This window comes from Uncinocarpus reesii, genomic scaffold (assembly GCF_000003515.1).
Source record: "Uncinocarpus reesii 1704 scaffold_5 genomic scaffold, whole genome shotgun sequence".
Taxonomy (NCBI): domain Eukaryota; kingdom Fungi; phylum Ascomycota; class Eurotiomycetes; order Onygenales; family Onygenaceae; genus Uncinocarpus; species Uncinocarpus reesii.
In genome coordinates, this window is record NW_003052496.1 from 2,160,648 (window position 1) to 2,178,519 (window position 17,872).

At 49.2% G+C, this 17,872-nt stretch overlaps 6 protein-coding genes across 6 annotated transcripts; 4 read left to right on the forward strand and 2 right to left on the reverse strand.

Moving 5' to 3' along the window:
* Positions 1-987: 987 nt before the first annotated feature.
* On the reverse strand, positions 988-3,088 carry UREG_07796 (uncharacterized protein; the record flags this gene model as incomplete). The annotated part of the gene is made up of 5 exons (XM_002582977.1): positions 988-2,006; positions 2,065-2,230; positions 2,291-2,815; positions 2,970-3,012; positions 3,069-3,088. The coding sequence occupies 5 exons, from the start codon at positions 3,086-3,088 to the stop codon at positions 988-990; spliced, it is 1,773 nt and encodes a 590-aa protein (XP_002583023.1).
* A 555-nt stretch (positions 3,089-3,643) lies between these two features.
* Positions 3,644-7,094, forward strand: UREG_07797 (DNA repair protein RAD16; the record flags this gene model as incomplete). The annotated part of the gene is made up of 10 exons (XM_002582978.1): positions 3,644-3,659; positions 3,727-4,637; positions 4,697-5,026; positions 5,080-5,188; positions 5,250-5,324; positions 5,379-5,437; positions 5,494-5,714; positions 5,939-5,998; positions 6,125-6,802; positions 6,863-7,094. The coding sequence occupies 10 exons, from the start codon at positions 3,644-3,646 to the stop codon at positions 7,092-7,094; spliced, it is 2,691 nt and encodes an 896-aa protein (XP_002583024.1).
* Positions 7,095-7,958: 864 nt separating this feature from the next.
* UREG_07798 (uncharacterized protein) lies at positions 7,959-9,782 on the forward strand (the record flags this gene model as incomplete). The annotated part of the gene is made up of 3 exons (XM_002582979.1): positions 7,959-8,707; positions 8,766-8,869; positions 8,989-9,782. The coding sequence occupies 3 exons, from the start codon at positions 7,959-7,961 to the stop codon at positions 9,780-9,782; spliced, it is 1,647 nt and encodes a 548-aa protein (XP_002583025.1).
* A 973-nt stretch (positions 9,783-10,755) lies between these two features.
* UREG_07799 (uncharacterized protein) lies at positions 10,756-14,305 on the forward strand (the record flags this gene model as incomplete). The annotated part of the gene is made up of 5 exons (XM_002582980.1): positions 10,756-10,819; positions 10,905-11,029; positions 11,110-12,896; positions 12,951-13,296; positions 13,406-14,305. 5 exons carry the CDS (start codon positions 10,756-10,758, stop codon positions 14,303-14,305), a joined length of 3,222 nt encoding a protein of 1,073 aa, XP_002583026.1.
* A 799-nt stretch (positions 14,306-15,104) lies between these two features.
* On the reverse strand, positions 15,105-15,356 carry UREG_07800 (uncharacterized protein; the record flags this gene model as incomplete). Its single annotated transcript, XM_002582981.1, has 1 exon — positions 15,105-15,356. The coding sequence occupies one exon, from the start codon at positions 15,354-15,356 to the stop codon at positions 15,105-15,107; it is 252 nt and encodes an 83-aa protein (XP_002583027.1).
* A 271-nt stretch (positions 15,357-15,627) lies between these two features.
* UREG_07801 (uncharacterized protein) lies at positions 15,628-16,446 on the forward strand (the record flags this gene model as incomplete). Its single annotated transcript, XM_002582982.1, has 1 exon — positions 15,628-16,446. One exon carries the CDS (start codon positions 15,628-15,630, stop codon positions 16,444-16,446), a length of 819 nt encoding a protein of 272 aa, XP_002583028.1.
* Positions 16,447-17,872: the final 1,426 nt, after the last annotated feature.

Genomic DNA, 17,872 nt, shown 5'->3' on the forward strand with positions numbered 1-17,872 from the left:
AGAGGGCTAGTCTTCAGTCCGGGGCCTGGAGTGGCTAAGAAAGTGGTGAACCTGGCTGGAAAAAAAAAATCGCCAACGCAATGCAAGAGCAGGGAAGAGAAGGACAAGAGATGGATTGATAGCTATGTAACTAACAGACTTGGTTACGGATGTGCTGGTGGTGGAGAGATTGTATAACAATCAAGACGCCATTCCCTTCAAAACAACGAGAGCAATCATCAGAAGCCAGAGGATGCCAAACACAGTGAGAGCAGAACAGCACAGAAACCCCCGGGTTGGGTAGTGAGGGTTCTCTGGTTAACTAGTTAACTAATAGCCCAAACCGATTGGCGTGTCAGGGTCAGCCGGGCGGGCTGGCTTAACTCCACGATCGGTGGCGAGCTCTGCAAATTATCGACCTCTCAGCGCCAGATGGCTTCGTTGACTGTGACAGCCCGGTGACGCCGCATCCAAAGTCACGGATATTCACACCCTCACTCTGTGACACCAGCGCAGGACTGCTCACTGCATGACCCCATTTGCCTCTCGTGTTTTCTAGAACCTGCCCTGGCATCGCACAGAGACGCTGTTGAAGATGCCCGTCAGGCCCAGCCAGCCAATCGTCCAGCAGCCACCAATCGCGGTCGAGACCACCTCACGTGCGGAAATTCCTGCCGAGCAGCCCAAAACGCACGGCCAGTAGAGACAGCGGCGTCTCGCGCTGCTCAGAGTCGAGTTACACAGCGCCAGCCCGGTTAAGCGTTTTTCACGACTGGACGTCACAGTGCGGCAGCATACAGAACGGCGAGCACTGCGGGCCATCGAGGTCAAGCACGTCAAGCACTGATCGGTCATGTTTCATTTCATTGCTCTTGGCATTATCATACACACAGCACACACGCCTGCCAGGTACCCAGCGCGACAACAGGGCGCACCCCAAGTAGACTGAAGCAAGTCGTATTTAATAACTACGCTCTCATCCCGTACCCCCACCCTCCACCGTCCCCTTCAACCTGCCAGGCCATCCTCAACCGCAATCGAATTGTGCGCCTTGACCCCGCCAATCAGCGCAACCCCCGCGGGCACTTGCGGGTTGCGGATGTTGAAGCATGCAAATGCAATCACCTTGGTCAACGCCGGGCAGCTCTTGAAAATGCAATTGACCAAGAAATCATCCGCCTTTGTCTGGAACGAGATGTCCAGCTCCTTGAGCTTGCCATACCTCTGCTTTCCGTCGAACACGGAAGCCAAAGCGTCAAACGACACGTGCCTGCACGAGCTGATGTTGAGCCTCTCGATCCCGTCGCCCGAATGCTGCATCAATGCTTTGAACCCTTCCGAAGCAAGGCCAACGGGCTCCTCTAGTCCGTCCGGCATTGCGTTATCGATGTGGCGCGCTCCGCTGAGGTCAACAAAAGATAGCGGTGGAGTCTGCCACTCCGTAAACAGATGCGCGTAACCCTTGTCGGTGCAGGTAGAATTGTTTGTAAATCGGAATTTGGTCAACCGCCGGCATTGCTCGCGGATCGTGGCCAACGTCTCATCGTTTGCATTCTTGAACCCCCGCAACGACAACGTCTGCAGTTTGGCCCCGACCTTTTGGATGAGCTGCGTGATGCTTTCTGACTCGGTTTCCTGCATCAAATCCAAGGAAAGATGCTCGAGTTTGGCCAACGTGGAAATCGACTTCAGCGACTCGTTTCCGGGTTTCCAACATTCCCGGAGCTTCAATCGACGGAGATTAGGGCAATTCTGGACCATGAGCCCGATAGTTTCATCCCCGACGGAGCAATCCAGATTTGAGAGTCTCAAGCTCTCCAGTTTGTTTCCGCAGGTTTGGAAGAGCTTCTGCCAGCATCCATCGGATACAAGGTTGCACGAATCAAGGTGCAACTGCTTGATATGTGACTCTCGGCCCATGATGTATTCCAAGGTCGAATCTTTGATCTGGCTGGCACAGCGGAGGTTGACCTTTTCAAGATATGGCATAAAGGCGAATATTTTCTCGAAATCTTCTGTTTCAAGTTCTGCACGTCCTGTTAGCACACCGATTGCTTTTCAAGTGAAGCAAAGCGTAGAACCCACTGGCGCAATCATAGATGTCAATGCTGGTAGCATCGCTGTGGAGGAAAAGACCCAATGTTCTCGGGGTCATCGCGCGCCTCTTTGAAAGAATCTGGCTCAGCCGATGAAGAAGGGTCTGTGGTAGGTCCCCGAACTCTTCAATGCCATGGATATTGTCCGCCACTTTCTATTCTGATGTTAACAAACGAGGTTCGAGGAGCGCCTCGCGCAGTCAGAAATTCCATACCTTGATGCACATTTCCAACAAGCTGAATGCCCCACGCTGTGCGATACCGTCCAGCAGATTGCTATTGTTCTGACGACGCCCCCTTTTCGAGGGTTTGAGGGTCTTTCCTTTCGCCTTCTTTTCTTCCGCTGTCTGTTGTTTGGAACATTGCGTGCAGAGCAGCCCACCGGCAGGGCCAGTCTTGCTATACGGCGTGACAGTGAACCGTTTACTGCAGTTCTCGCAGTTTGCTAGCTGCCCTGGCACTGACTTTTTCTTCTGGTACATCATTTTCCCCAGAAGCTCGTCGTCATCCTCACTGTCTCCCTGATCGGCAGACCGCTTACTCTTCTTCTTGGCTTTGGCTTTGGCGGCCGCGGTAGTCTTGCGCGTCCGTTTCCTCGTAGCCTCAATCTCCTCATACACCGAATCCTCCTCTTCCGGATCAGGCGCATCAACGCTGTTTTCTACTTCATCTTGCTGAGCTGCCGTCTCCACGCGCCGGCGATAACTGTCACGAATTGCGGCAGCGGAAATGTTATGTGACTATCCAGTTGGCAAATGCGGTTAGCTTATGTTCATTGGATATAATAGAAGATGGAGCGAAAAAGGCTCACCGCAAGGAAGTCAGTTAAAGCCGAATGACTATATATCGAGTAAGCCTTCAATACTTTGTAAAATGGCATTCATCGCAAAATACATACGGCCCCTGTATATTCCTCCTTGATCGTGTATTGTTCGCCCTATTCATCGCTGGTCAGCAAGACCCAATCTCAGATATCGGCACCATTATCCACACAAAACGGGCTTTTCATACATTGTCGAGTGACAGAGCTCAGCAAATCCGTCACCTCACCCCGCGAATGGTGAAGACAATCAAATCTGAGCAGCCCTCAAAGCCTCGTCGTCTCAAAGTCGGCTTCCTTAATTGGATTCTGCACCACGTGATCGCGCGCAGCGTGTTCCGAAATTTCAGGCCACGCGTTGGTCTGAGAACGACGCCGACAAGGCAGCAGCCTGCCAAACCACCACTGATTGGATTGCCAACGCCTCGGTCGTCCTTCGCTTTCTCACTAGGAGGTTTCTTTCACTGCAAACCGGCAATCATTGGCTCGCGAATCTCAGAGCCCCCTGAGAGAGATTTGTCAGGCAAGGCCTGGAAATGTACTCTTAAGTTCTCTGAAGGTCCAAGGATGCCAATGAGGGTCTCACTCGTCAATGTTCTTGTGAAAGAATTTTTCCTTGGAGATCTTGTCATTCAGGACCATTTCTGTTCTTAGTTTCCGTCATCAACCTGGAGAGTTCCGTCCAACACTGAGAAAAATCTGATTGGGAAAAGCACTTCAGAGCCTGATTCCACAACCATCCAGAAACATGGCCCCAAGAAAAGGTATTTATCACACTCGCGGATCCAAACCTCCAGCTGGATACCAATTCTGACCCTCGCGACGTTGTAGGAAAAACGCCAAAAGCAGCCCCAAGGGACCGTGTCCGTCCTAGCCCTGTCGACCAAAACCCAATGGCAGTACCCAGCCTCGATGGACAGTCCCTGAATCCCCGAAGATCCTCCAGGATTCGGGCCGTTGCTGTTGAGATACCAAAAATGACCGTTTCGTCTATCAGTTCACCAGCAGCAATGTCGGAAAGTGAAAGTGCCCAGAGCAATTCGAATGTGTATAATACACCAGCAACAACTACACTCCCTACACCTATCGAGTCCGATAGCATGCCTTCTAGACGCCCGAAAAGGGTCAGCGCATCAGCCCGTGCATTGGAGCTACAAAACAGCTCGTTTGGTCTTAGATCTGGCCGCAAAAGGAATGCTGCAGAGCTAACTGTGCAAGAGTCTCTCACCGAAAGCACCGACGCCCGCTTAGCCTTGGCTTTGCAAGCGGAGGAATATGGAGAGGAGCACGATATCAAAAGAAGAAAGACGTTTAAACCTCCTACTAACCGGAGAAGGGTTGAAAACTCCACCGATGGAGATTACGACGAGCTGGAAGATATCAGCTTTGGACTTTCAGCCCGTCAAAACATGGACAAGCGCCCCATGTCTCCTCCCCGAAACTCAATTCCCACAACTGAATCTGACCTTATTATTAAAAGTAAATCGGCTAGAGATCGTCAAAATGTGTCCCATGGTTTAGAGTCTTACTTAGAACTTGACGACGGTTTTATTACTGACCCCGAGGGGCTGCTGAATGATGATGATTACTATGACTTCTACAACTATGACGATTCCGACAGCCCCGAAGACCGCCTGTCTTTAGGCGGTGGCTTTGGCTCTGACTCTGAGAATTCGGATTCTGCTGCGTTCTTTTCTCTACTTCCGCGGCACTCGAGATTTCGACCGAAACGACTTACACGGGTAAAGGCTCAATGCTTATTCTTTATTGACTGTCAAATGCGTTATTAACCATCTTATAGGCCGAAAGGGAGCGAAAGAAGCTCGAAGAACAACATCCGAATGTTGCTACGATGTGGGAAGACCTACAAAACATTCCAATTATTACTCCTGCCCCGGCGCCACAACCTGCGGGTATTTCTCGGAAGCTCAAACCATTTCAACTTGAAGGACTGAGTTGGATGAAGCAACAGGAGCAGTCGCAGTGGAAAGGAGGCCTCCTTGGAGATGAAATGGGAATGGGCAAAACTATTCAAGCCGTTTCACTCTTGATGTCTGATTATCCTGTTGGGGTTCCGTCCCTGGTGGTCGTCCCGCCTGTTGCGCTCATGCAGTGGCAGTCTGAAATCAAGGTTTGCAAACCATCCTCTCGCTCTTCTGGCCAAAGCTAAACTTCTACGCCTAGTCGTATACCGACGGTAAATTAAAGGTTTTCATCTATCATGGGTCCAACTCCAAGGTGAAAAACATCACCGTGAAGGAGCTGAAATCTTATGATATCATTATGATATCCTGTATGCTCCCTTTCCATTCAGTTTGCTACGCCAAAAGACCAATGATCTAACCCAACGTTAGATTCTGGCCTTGAGTCAATGCATCGCAAAGAAGTGAAGGGGTGGACTCGCGGCAAAGGTCTTGTGAAGGAAGATAGTAAGTCGTTAACCCTTGGGGAAAACCGCCCCAAGTATGGCTAACAGAACTCAGGCATCATCCATTCCATCCACTTTCATCGTCTTATCCTAGACGAAGCACATAATATCAAGGTATGAATCCGATCCTACCGTCCCGCCCTACCTTTCAGCTAATGATCCGGACCCAGCAACGTACCACCAGTGTAGCCAGAGCCTGCTTTGCTTTAAAAGCTAATTATAAATGGTGTCTGTCGGGCACACCTGTCCAAAATCGGATCGGTGAATTCTTCTCACTTTTGCGTTTCCTCGATGTCAAGCCTTTTGCTTGTTATTTTTGCAAACGATGCCCGTGTGAAGAACTGCATTGGTCCCAAGACGAGCTCAAACGCTGTGTTCACTGCAAACATACGTAAGTCAATATCAGAATTTAGAAGTCTATATCAGCAGGTATATTGATACTAGGTAGGGCTTCGATCATGTTTCCGTATTCAATCAAGAAATTCTCAATCCCAGTAAGGCGACTCTCCCCTGTGATATCAATCGCGTCCCTAACTGGCTTGCTCTAGTTTCGATGCCTGGACTGCCTCTAAAGCGAAAAGCTGCGCTTGCTAAGTTACGACACATCACCGATAGAATCATGCTTAGACGCGTGAAAAAAGACCATACAGCGTCAATGGAGCTGCCGCCGAAGAGGTACGCATTCAGAAATACTAATATACGGGACAACTTAATAACTTGCTTCAGGGTTGAAATCCATAACGAATTCTTTGGCGAAATCGAACGGGACTTTTCTAGCAGCATCATGACTAACAGTGCCAGGCAATTCGACACATATGTCAGCCGTGGGGTCATGCTGAACAATTATGCAAACATTTTCGGTCTCATTATGCAAATGCGCCAAGTGGCGAATCACCCCGATCTAATTTTGAAGAAACATGCGGAAGGAGGCCAGAACGTTTTGGTTTGCAGCATCTGTGATGAGCCCGCCGAGGAGGCCATTCGCTCTCGTTGTAAACACGAATTCTGCCGTCAATGCGCGAAGGAGTATATCCAGTCATTTGAATCGCGCGGAGAGCCAGATTGCCCTCGATGCCATATACCGCTTTCAATTGACTTTGAACAACCGGATATCGAACAAGAAGAAGGTGAAGTTAAAAAGAATTCAATCATCAATCGTATTAAGATGGAGGATTGGACCTCGTCAACGAAGATCGAGATGCTGGTCTATGATCTCTACAAATTGCGAAGCAAGAAACAAACTCACAAATCCATTGTCTTCTCACAATTCACGTCAATGCTACAGCTCGTCGAATGGCGACTTCATCGGGCTGGGATTAGCACAGTTATGCTCGATGGCAGCATGACGCCTGTCCAACGCCAGAAGTCGATTGATTATTTTATGAACAATGTCGACGTGGAAGTCTTCCTCGTGTCTCTCAAGGCTGGAGGTGTTGCGCTCAACCTGACGGAAGCATCACGGGTATTCATTGTTGACCCGTAAGTCGAGTCCCCCTCTCCGTCCCCTTCTTTTACAGCTCAACATACTCACTAAAGTAGGTGGTGGAACCCCGCGGCTGAGTGGCAGAGTGCGGATCGGTGTCACCGTATCGGGCAGCGTCGGCCGTGTGTGATTACGAAGCTTTGCATTGAAGACTCTGTCGAGTCTCGGATGGTGTTGCTCCAGGAGAAAAAAGCGAATATGATAAATGGCACTATTAACAAGGATCAAAGCGAAGCGCTGGAGAAACTGACGCCAGAAGACATGGAATTCCTGTTCCGTGGAAACTAAGTGATGACAGGCGAAAGGCACCATGTTAGGGGGGCCATGGTCAATGCAACCTTCAGGAAATCCAGATGCACATTTAGGGCAGCGTTGGCGTTGATTCTCATTCGATATCGGATATGACGGGTCAGGCGGCTTCAGTCTTGGTTCAGGGACATAGTGAGGGAGTAGTTACTGGGTTAAGATGTGCACGTCGATATGAATGTGGAGCAGTTTGTTATCTATCTGAGAAATCAATGCCATACAAGTGTCATACTCGAGGCCAGGGTTCATGACTTATATGTTGTTTCTATTTTCAAGCCGCCGTCGTTCCCATTCTTCCCTCCGAAAACAGATGGTGGCTCAAATCCTCTCGCTCACAGCACCTTACGTGGCTTGTGTCGAGGGCCCACCGGCTAGCTCCGAACCAAGGCCTCCGATTGGTAGAATTGGAGCTCAACGACGTATTGTCACGTACTGTCAGGCTGCTCGTGTCACCAGCCACACACTCCACTGACGAACGCAACCGCTGCTGATTGGTCGCCCAGCAGGGCTCCACTCAGGCTAAGCTTTTCAGGTGACCAGAGCGTTTGAGGCTTGACCAATGGCTGGTGTGGCTGAAGCCCCGCTTGCACTGTTATTCCCAGCTGGGCAAGTCCGACTTGAGTCCTTGCACTCGTTCACAAGATGGGAAAAGTGCGCGCATCCTTTACGGCCGCAGACGTGTTCAGGCAGTGGATTGCGCGCTCAAACTTCTCATATAGCTGGCCCCGTCGCTCGTTGTGCCTTTGACCTCTGATTCTGCCTCCATGAACACATCTCTTGGCTTCTGTTTGCCCCTGCTTATTTTGACAGCCTCCTACGTCAGCATTGACAGAAACCCCCCAACTAATGGCTTCGACCCAGCAAAATGGGAGTCAGACTGCGCACAACGGCCATGAGAGCACATCTGTTGCGGAGAAAATCATGAGCCACAGCTCCAAAGGCCCTGCCGGCGGATTCGATGACACGCCAATCCCCAGCGCCCCGCCCGGCTTTACCCTCAAATTCACAGTCCACCGGGCGCAAAATCTCCCGCTGGGGGATTTTAGCTCTTTATCCTCAGACCCCTATGTATTGATGATTCTGGGCACGGCTCTGCCGCGTCGGCATAAACAGGATCCCGACTTGACTTTTCGGACTCCTACTGTCAGAAAGGACATCAACCCCGTTTGGAACTGCGAGTGGATCGTGGCCAATGTCCCGGCATCCGGGTTCAATTTAAAATGCCGCGTATATGACGAGGATTCGGCCGATCACGATGACAGGTTGGGCACAGCTTATATTGATGCGGACAGTATCGATGAGCACTGGAGCGGTTTCAAGGAGCAGCATTTTAAGGTCCGGAAAAAGACCGGAAGTAATAGGGCGTATCTATTGCGGTCCATCGCCGCAACTGTTTCCAAGAATTTCAGTTCAAAGGGGGAGCTTATTGTGAGCGTTGAGTGTCTGGGTAAAACCCCAGGAGATAAAGGAGGCCAAATCTATACAGTTGGGCCGAATCACTGGACCCGCCATTTCTCCCCCATGATTGGGAGGCTGGTTGGGACCAAAGATTCCGTCCAGTCGTCGACAGGCAACAAGCCCACGACCAGGTACAAGTACGTATCAACCCCAAGAAGGGCCCTCATGTGGAAACTACTAATGCGTTCCCTGCAGTTTTCAAGCCATTCAAATCCAACTGGCAGGGCCAGTGCCGTCGAAACTTTACCATCGATATGTCGAATTCAAACCCTTTGTTGCCGGGATGTTCAATGCTCGAAGTATCCGTGGTCGTCTTCTCAACCATGCACTCCATCATCAACACGCCAGAATCTATACTTTTGACCGATCCACCACCCACGGCTCATTTCCCTCGCCGTGCGTTGAACTTACGCAGCAGTTTCTCGAATTCGTACACCTATGACCCAAGGTGGCAGGATCTTCACTTACGTTCTCACTTGGGACGGACAATGGCGATTTACCGAAACAGGGAAAGAGTTTGGAATTGACTTGCTGAGCAAGCACACCATGCACAGTAACGTCTCGATCTATATCGCTTATTCCGGGGAGTTTTTCATCCGCCCAATTCACCACCGTCACCATCACCATCACCAACATCCACACAAAAGAAAGACCGTCAACCCGCTCGCGCTTGATGGACTCGATGCAGATCTTGATTCGGTGGCAAACGGTAACGAGGCCGGAGATCTTGTCGTTGTGTCGACTGACCCAGCCGACTATGAACTCATAATCGACAATGATAGTGGCACATACCGCCCAAATGCCGATTTACTACCATTGTTGAAAGAATTTATGGAGAAGAATCTCCCGGGGCTTAAGGTGACCACCCTTGATTGCCAAAAAGATGCGGAGAAGATGGGTAAATTGAAAGAGGAGCAGAGGGAGCGCAAGAAAGCGACTGGTCGGCATATGGCATATTTACAACGACGACTAAGTTCGTCAGGATCATCACTTTCTAGCTCAGACGAGGAAGAACTCGAGCATCGCGCGACTCAAGTACCGAAACACAGGAGCCCACTCTCCCAAAGGTTGCACTGGGTGATGGACCCCAAAGCGAGATACAAGGAATGGGTGGTGACTGGCCATGTTGATCGTCCTCCAATTGCACGGAGACAAAGTCACACTTTACCTATGAATGGAAACGATCCCGCAACAAGGGCAGAAGCATCCTAACCCGCACTAAACATCTCAATCCTCAAATGACTGGTAATTACTCCAACTAAGGGTCTTGCAAACCAGTGGACTGCTCAGGCGCCTCGCTCGGGTTTATATGAGTCTCTTGAGCAGATCATGGACACATATCATAATCTATGTGGTTTAGGCGTCTCGGGCTCCAGCATCTGATTTCCAGAAACTCTCTAGCCGCTTCTATTTCGAAGTTACGACGCAGGTCCACAAAATTCAAGCATCCTTTTTTTTTGTGATCTTTCGAGCTTTTAGTAAACTTGTTCTCAGGACAATGATCAAGCATTTCCTCTTCCATAGCTAGATATCCAACTCTGTATCGTTTTAGTATCAGTGTCTAATGTTAAAAATCCACAAGTGGGATGTGGCACATAACTAGGTAGTCAGTCTAGTCAACTGCTGGTGGCGGAGAGAGAATCGTAATCAAGCAGGCAGTGTTCAACGGCGTGTAAATTCAAGCACTTGTCACTCCAATAGCTGTGTGAAATCGACCAGATGACTTGGGAATGACTGGAGCCTGTTGAATTCCAATCTCGTGATGTGAAACTTTAGTCAACAAGGGTCAGGGACAAGCACATTTAACCTGCTCAGCAACACCCTGCCTTGTTCAAGCGCTTTCTCCTTCAAAACATACTCAATCCATAACAAACATCTAACATTTGCAGGGCGGATTCCTGTCAGTGGCGTTGCTTTTTGTGATCAGGTCCACCCGGGTTGTTTCTTATCAATTAGTTAACTACTTTTTACTTTCTGCAGATTAAGTTGGCTAATTTGTCTGGAACGCGTCGCTCTGCTTGAAGCTTGTGACGCTTCAAATTGACACTGCAGCCAGATACAAACATCAAACTCCACTGCCCTACCAGAGTCTTTCCTTTACATTCCCCTCGGTACCTGCTGCCGTCTATCACTGGCATGCCTATATTCTCACTAGGCCACTGAGGACTTAGTTGCAGATGCCAATATGGGGAATGTGAGTAGCAGGCCTGATGACCCCGCGGTCCTGTATCTCAAAGATCAAGTGAAATGTAAGTTGCCAGTTCATCTTGCAATATTTTGGGCCATCCTATTCTCGAGCTGACTGTTATTCTCTTTCTTATACAGTAACAATAGCTTCCCTCACAATCACAAATTATCGTGGCCATGGGATTCTTAACGCCAGTCCTAACTCCTTCCCCGCAACCCGCGTTACAGTAAAGAGAGACCCTGGCGATGACACCCCGATTGAATTTGTTCTTGTATGTCATTATGAGATCATTCCACCTGCGCGATGCGTTTCCGGAAGCCCTCACAGTGCTAACTTGTTTCCTGCGCGTAGGATCCGGACTCTGTGACAAGCAACACAACACCTACTTTCCTCTTGCGCCTAACAAATGAAGATGAATTAACATTCAAGTTTACATTTATTATTCGACAAACCCAGATTTCCTCAGTTACTACATCTACTGTAAACGGTGTCGCAACCACACTACCCGAAGCCGTCGATACAACTCTGAAGGGTGTTACCTTCGCGCATGCCTCGAACTCGAAAGAGTTAGACAACTTGATCACCCGAGAGTTTCACGCGAATCCGAACCTGCAGAATAATTCAAACGTTCAGCATGTCGGTACCTTTTCGACAGGAGGGAGTCCTTCCGTGCAGTTTGACTGGACTTGGAAGTGGAAACCACCGAAACGTGCTGAAGATAGAGGGGGCGGATGGAAGAACTGCTGTAGTTTTCTGGACTACGATGAGCGCACAAACAGATTGAACACACTTGCGACCTTTACCTTTTGGGTTCAGAATGCTACCCGACCCCTATCAAGCCCGATTATAACATCACCGCGGTTCGAGCTAGCCGTTCCACCACGAAATCGCAACGTTTCCTCTCAGTCAGTTATTTCAAGAATGAGTGAAGTGGAGGGTTATGGCGACGTGAACGCGCCCCCGTCGCCAATAGAAAATGTCGAGGTTTTCCCCAATGCCACAGCACCCACGGTCCCTGTGAAGTTGGAGATTTGTCAACGCCCAGGGGAGGATATGAGCGCAGTCGAGGACGGCCCACTATTCCGTGCTACGATGAAAGCCCTTGAACAAAAGACAGGAAACATGAGGGCCAAGATGAAAAAGCTCTTGAAAAAGGCCGAAGCAGTGCATCAACGGCAAGTGGCGTACAATGAATCTGTTGGTGCATTTCTTTTTGCTCTGAATGAAGCATCGACCTCGAACGCGAACGCAATTCAACCGGCTTTGGAACATTATTTTGACAAAATCGCGAAAGAAATACTCGTTTGGGAGCAGCAAAACTCCACAAATCTACAAAAGCTCATCATCGACCCACTCAGTCGATTGTACAACAACGATATTAAGCAAGCCGAGTCGAAGAAAAAGGAGTTTGAAGACGAAAGCAGAGATTATTATGCTTATGTGGGACGCTATCTAGGACAACGCCAGGATTCCCTCAAGGAGAAAAAGCGAGCCGAGAGCGATTCGAAGTACCAGTCGAAAAGAAGACTTTTCGAGCTGAAACGGTTCGATTATTCCTCCTTTATGCAAGATCTTCATGGCGGACGCAAAGAGCAAGAAGTATTGTCCTATCTTACCAAATACGCGAATACCCAAGCCCAAAGTTACCTTTCCACGGCGAAGAAAGTTGAGGAAATGCTCCCACAGTTAGAGGCCCTGATACATGAGGTTTCGGAAGCGGATAAGGAGTTTCAATTTCAGCGAACTGAGCGTGAAGAAAAGCGAAGGGCTTTGGAGCAGAGCAGCAAAAAATACATTGAGCCTGAAGGTAGCAGTGGGCCGCCCGTCGCACCAAATACAGCTCCTTATACTTCCGATTCGGAACTTGGCCGTGCAGATAGTACCGGCTCTCAAGGGAAGGGGCTTACTGGAAATCGACCCTCGTTCACATCCTCTTCCAATGTTGCGGGAGGTACGCTGAGCCCTTCGGGACAAAATCGATTCAAGGGAATCCGGGATATGGAAGAGCGGGATCATTCAGCTACTGCTAATTCGGAAAAAGCGCACTCCCAGCAAAAGAAAGAAGGACTGCTGTGGGCGCTGTCGCGACCTGGTTCTCATATTGACCCAAAGGGGATAAACAAACAGGCTTGGCATAAGTGAGCGCTTCTTTCGTGATTTCACTTTGTAAAGGCTAACCATTTTTTGAATAGGTTTTGGATTGTCTTGGATCAAGGAAAGCTTTCTGAATACAGCAATTGGAAACAAAAGCTGGATCTACACATGGAGCCTATCGACCTCCGGATGGCATCCGTTCGCGAGGCCCGGAATGCAGAGCGACGATTCTGTTTTGAAGTGATCACACCACAATTCAAGAGAATTTACCAAGCTACATCTGAGGAGGACATGAGGAACTGGATTACGGCGATTAACAACGCTCTGCAGACTGCAGTGGAGTCTGGTCGAGGCGCCCCTCCACCTCCGGCTTCTGATGGAGGAATCCATAAGACCATCGGATCTGCATTAGCGGGAAAGACCACTTCGTCCAACACGAGCAACGTAAGCCGGAGAACCACTGTTGGCGCTCGCCCAAGTTACGTTCGAAATGACAGCAGTTACGAGGATAATCCCATCTAAGCTTCTCCAGCTTATCCGCGATGCGGATCAGGGGAATAATTGGTGCGCAGACTGTGGTTCGTCATCTAAGGTTGAATGGGTTTCCATTAACCTGGGCATTGTTCTCTGCATTGAATGCAGTGGTATTCACAGATCCCTTGGGACTCATATTTCCAAAATCCGTTCTCTCACACTGGATATCCACTCCTTTTCTAATGACATTGTGGAAATCTTGCTGCAGATTGGAAATCGTGTCAGCAACATGATATGGGAGGCCATGTTGAATCCAGCGCTGAGGCCAACAGCGCAATCGACTCGCGACCAACGACTAAAGTTCATCACCGCCAAGTATGCCGAGAGAGCCTATATTCGTCCACTATCTTCTACACTTTCACGCTATGGCACAGCGGATGAGACGCTCCTCGCATCTATCAAACAAAATGAGATTCAAGGCGTACTTTATGGAATCGCGTTAGGGGCGAATCTGAATGCTACGGACCGGTCACGACACACCCATGCCGTGTTTTTGGCGTTGGCGGCAGCTGATCCTGCGTCTCCAGCATCTTCGACGACTTCCCTCTCGAACCGCGCAAAATCGGCTCCGCAACCCCCGACGGGCATAAAAGCAATACCTTTCCCGATTGCGGAACTTTTGGTTCAAAACGGAGCGGAGATTCCTATTGAAATGCCGGCAATACCACTGTCACCTGCTGCGCAACTATACGTTAACCAGCGAACGGGACGGGTCGTCGGAAGCGGCATGACGACGGCAATCGCTGGAGGCGGCGATACCATCAGCGCGTTACCAACAATCCGTGACTTTGGAAGCGGAACGAACAGCGTGATGTCTCCGTCTCCTGCTGAGATGAATACAAAGGAGCGGGAAAAATTGCATAAACGGGGAAGCGCCGGGGCTCGATTCGCAGGAAAAGTGACTTCGTTTGGGAGCTAATCATCTTTTCCAGTCGAAGGGCTTCTCGTACCAAGAGTGTTGCCGAAAACGATAATGACTATGACTGCATATGATATCTGGAGATGAAATGGCCTGGGCAGGGATGGAACAGGGCTTGCACATGTGATGGACTCGGAAGGTATCTTTGGGCTCTTTGCACTGGGGTTTCTTTTCGTCATACTACGCTTTTTTAATCTTGGATGGAGGCGACTGATCGTAAGAGCGTCGACCTTCTATCTCTTATTATTCTTCTCTTCTTACCAATACCCAGTCTGATTCTCCACAAAGCAGCGTTTCCTATGTTCATGTATGGGTTAGAACAGACCTTGTAAGCCGAGTTGGTGTGGATATCGTTGTAAAGCGCCTGCTAATGTATTGATACTAATAATAAATGGAAAACACTGCCAGCTCCTCCTGCTGAGCTCCAGGACCTTCTGATCAAATGTCTAGATCTGGAAACAGCTCCACGTGACAGTGCTGCTGACTCAACTGCTGATACTTGGAACAGCCAATCACAAGCTTTATCTAGGCACTAAGCCAGAACCAGTCTAGCGGCTCCGCTGACGAATTGAAACGCCAAGATTCCCCACAAAAACGCCGAATCCGGGGAAAAGGAGCTTGTACGGCGCTAGTACCAGCCAGCTTCTTGCTTTGTCCGCGCAGCAAAGACCGCGGTATCGTGATACCGTTTCACATGCGCCAATGGCGAATAGGCTTACTGGCTTAGGTAAGTCGTGGTTGGAGCTCCGCAAACCCGCTCGACGGCATATCCATCTTCCCCCATCCCCCATCCTCAACCTCAACCTTCACAGCTTCTCCCGCTCTTTTGCAGCCTGCTTTCCATACTCCTTGTGTCACATTCTGCGAATTCTCCATCTCTTTGCATTCGAAATCTGACCGGGTGCCCATTTGCCTGCATTGCTCGCTGTTCATCGACACCTCCTTCGTCGTCATTGGATGCTCTCGCCGCCAACCCCGCAAGCGAGCTTCTGCTAGTTGCCACCCTTGACCTTTGGCAATTCAATTGGTACCCATTGGGCTTTTGAGCCATCATTGGGTCGGACAAGCTCACCACGTCGTTCACCGCAGAATGGGATAACAGCTTTGTCGACCCCAGCTCTTGAAGAATTTCAAGAGCTTGGAAGACAAGCTGGTGATCTTGGCTGAATCCGTGAGACTGTGCTGCGTGGAAAGTCCCAGCATACCCATTGAAACTTGACTGTTCTTGAATTTCTCTTCTCCGCCCTCGAATCCTCCAACCATACTATTCCAACCTCGTTTTCACTTCCTGGATTACAAGAAACTCCACTCACCTAGGCGTGATGGCTCACGAATCAAATTCCCCCCCCTCTCCACAAAGCCCCCGGCGGCGGCGTTCGTCCTTCACTGAGCTTTTCCAGAGGCAGGGCAATGCTGTTCCGCCAACCCCAAGCTCGCAGCCGCGACCGATCTACACCAGTGGTATCGCCAACGCCCCTGGCCAGCAACATCAGCGTCGAATGTCCCTCAATACACTCGGCCTTTCCGGCTCTCCAACACAAGTGCATCCTTTTGGGCCTCCTGCTATGCGTCGGGGCAGCGTCTCAAGCTCTGTAATGTCGACTTCTCCCACCATTGAGCAGGCTGTTGTGGAGGAGCCAGAGGGAGAATCTTCCCCCATGACGGCCCCGGCAACCCCTTTTGCCCGCCGCGTTTCGTTTGGGACGCAGGCGCTACGTGGGAATTCAAATGGTACATATCACTCCCTGGGAAGGTCACAACCTTCGAGAACTCGCTCATCATCGCTGTTTGGTAGCACGTCGTCTAATGGCGATGGAGTTGCACTCAGCGCAAGTACCTCGCATAATCTCTTCCAGAATGTTAAATCTAACCCATCATCTTATCGTCAACTAGGGGAAGGCTTTAACTGGGCCGAATCTTTGAGGATCAGGGCCGAGCGCGCCCCGTCAGTTGGAAATTTCCCTCCCACTTCTCCAACTATGCCGCATTCTGGGATGGTCCATCAGCGTTCGGCTTCTGTTGCAACGATGGAAGCCCCGCCGCCTGAGCGTATGGAACAGGCGAAGCAGCCCCAGCCCCGATCTCGCCCGAAACCTGATTACTTCCAGGAGAAGATTTTGAGAGCCGATTTTATGGACTAAATCCAATATTACATCTAAAGCGTTCAAGCCTTGCAACTTTATGCATAACCCGATTTAAAGTTACTATCTACGATTGCTAACGTCGCACCCCCAACTCTACTAGGGGTTACAAGCTATTTACGAACATGGAGAGTCGGGCAACAATGGACCTGCCCGCTTTTACTAAAATTTGTCATGCTGGGTGGACGCAGTTGGTTTTGTTGATATTCTTCTCCCCGAGTATTATTAAGTTTGACAGTTTTTAAGGATATGTGTCGAAGTATGGGACATGCAACTCTCTCCACACTGTTCTGAATTCGAATCGACATGAGCGATGGATGTTTTCCCGGTCCTTCTCTTTAACGGTTCTTCTGGGATTTTTCTGGTGTCGGGAAGTTGCTTCGTTTTATTTTCGACTACCATTACTTTTGCTTCGATTTCTTGTTACCTCTTATCCCTTATCTTTTTGGCGCTTATATTCCTTGTTTTATCTGAAGTTGCTCCGTACATGATATCAATGAGTAGGTAGCTACAGCACTGATATCGCCTTACATACTTGACTTACGTAGATATGGCTCATGATCTAGCACAACGTCAAAACCAACTCTGATATTACACTTGGAATGATCAATTGGCAACCTCATTTGCACGGGGTGGAATTCTTGCTATAAATGGGGCACAACCCTTCAAATACCAATATTGATACAAGAAGCGTGTTACCAAGATAGACGGCGGCTCTACAGGCGCCTATAAAGGAGCCCGGGGATCTTCGTATATAAACGGAATATGAAAGCTGATCTGAATAGAACAGCTAGCCGCCTTCTAACATGTAGTTAAACTACTCATTGAGTTTGCTATTGAGTTTCTATTCCAAATTTAATACCTTAGAGCTAATCAGGTGAGTAGTTAACAAGGTAGCTAATGCAATACATATATCCATCAAGATCAATGAAGATTGTGGGATTACTCAAAAACCGTTTTATGTGCTATGTTCACACTTGGTCATCCTCAAAACTGAAGATGTATAGTACATACTTCTATAGTAACAACCTCGCCTATCGATGATGGTTAAACCGTAAATTACCTTACTTAACTTGCGTTGACTGGATTTCTAAAAATCTATAGTCACACACACCCATAACATAGGAAAACTTCAACCACAAAAGCAACAGGTATGTTCTGTAGGGGCTGTGATGCGGGCGACTTAAAACGGAATGCTATTTGTCCACAGCTGGAAATGATCATAGCCAACCGTAGACATGCTTGCATAACTTTTCCGAATCAGCTCTCTCATATGCTGCGCTGCCTCGTGCTCGCTTTTCTCTAGCACAAATCTATCCTGGAAATTCTGAAGGCTGTCGGGTTTAAAGCATGGTAGCCCACTGTCGAGCATTAAGGTGACGATAAGTGCTAGTTTCGCCTGGTAGGGACGAGAAGCAAGGAACGG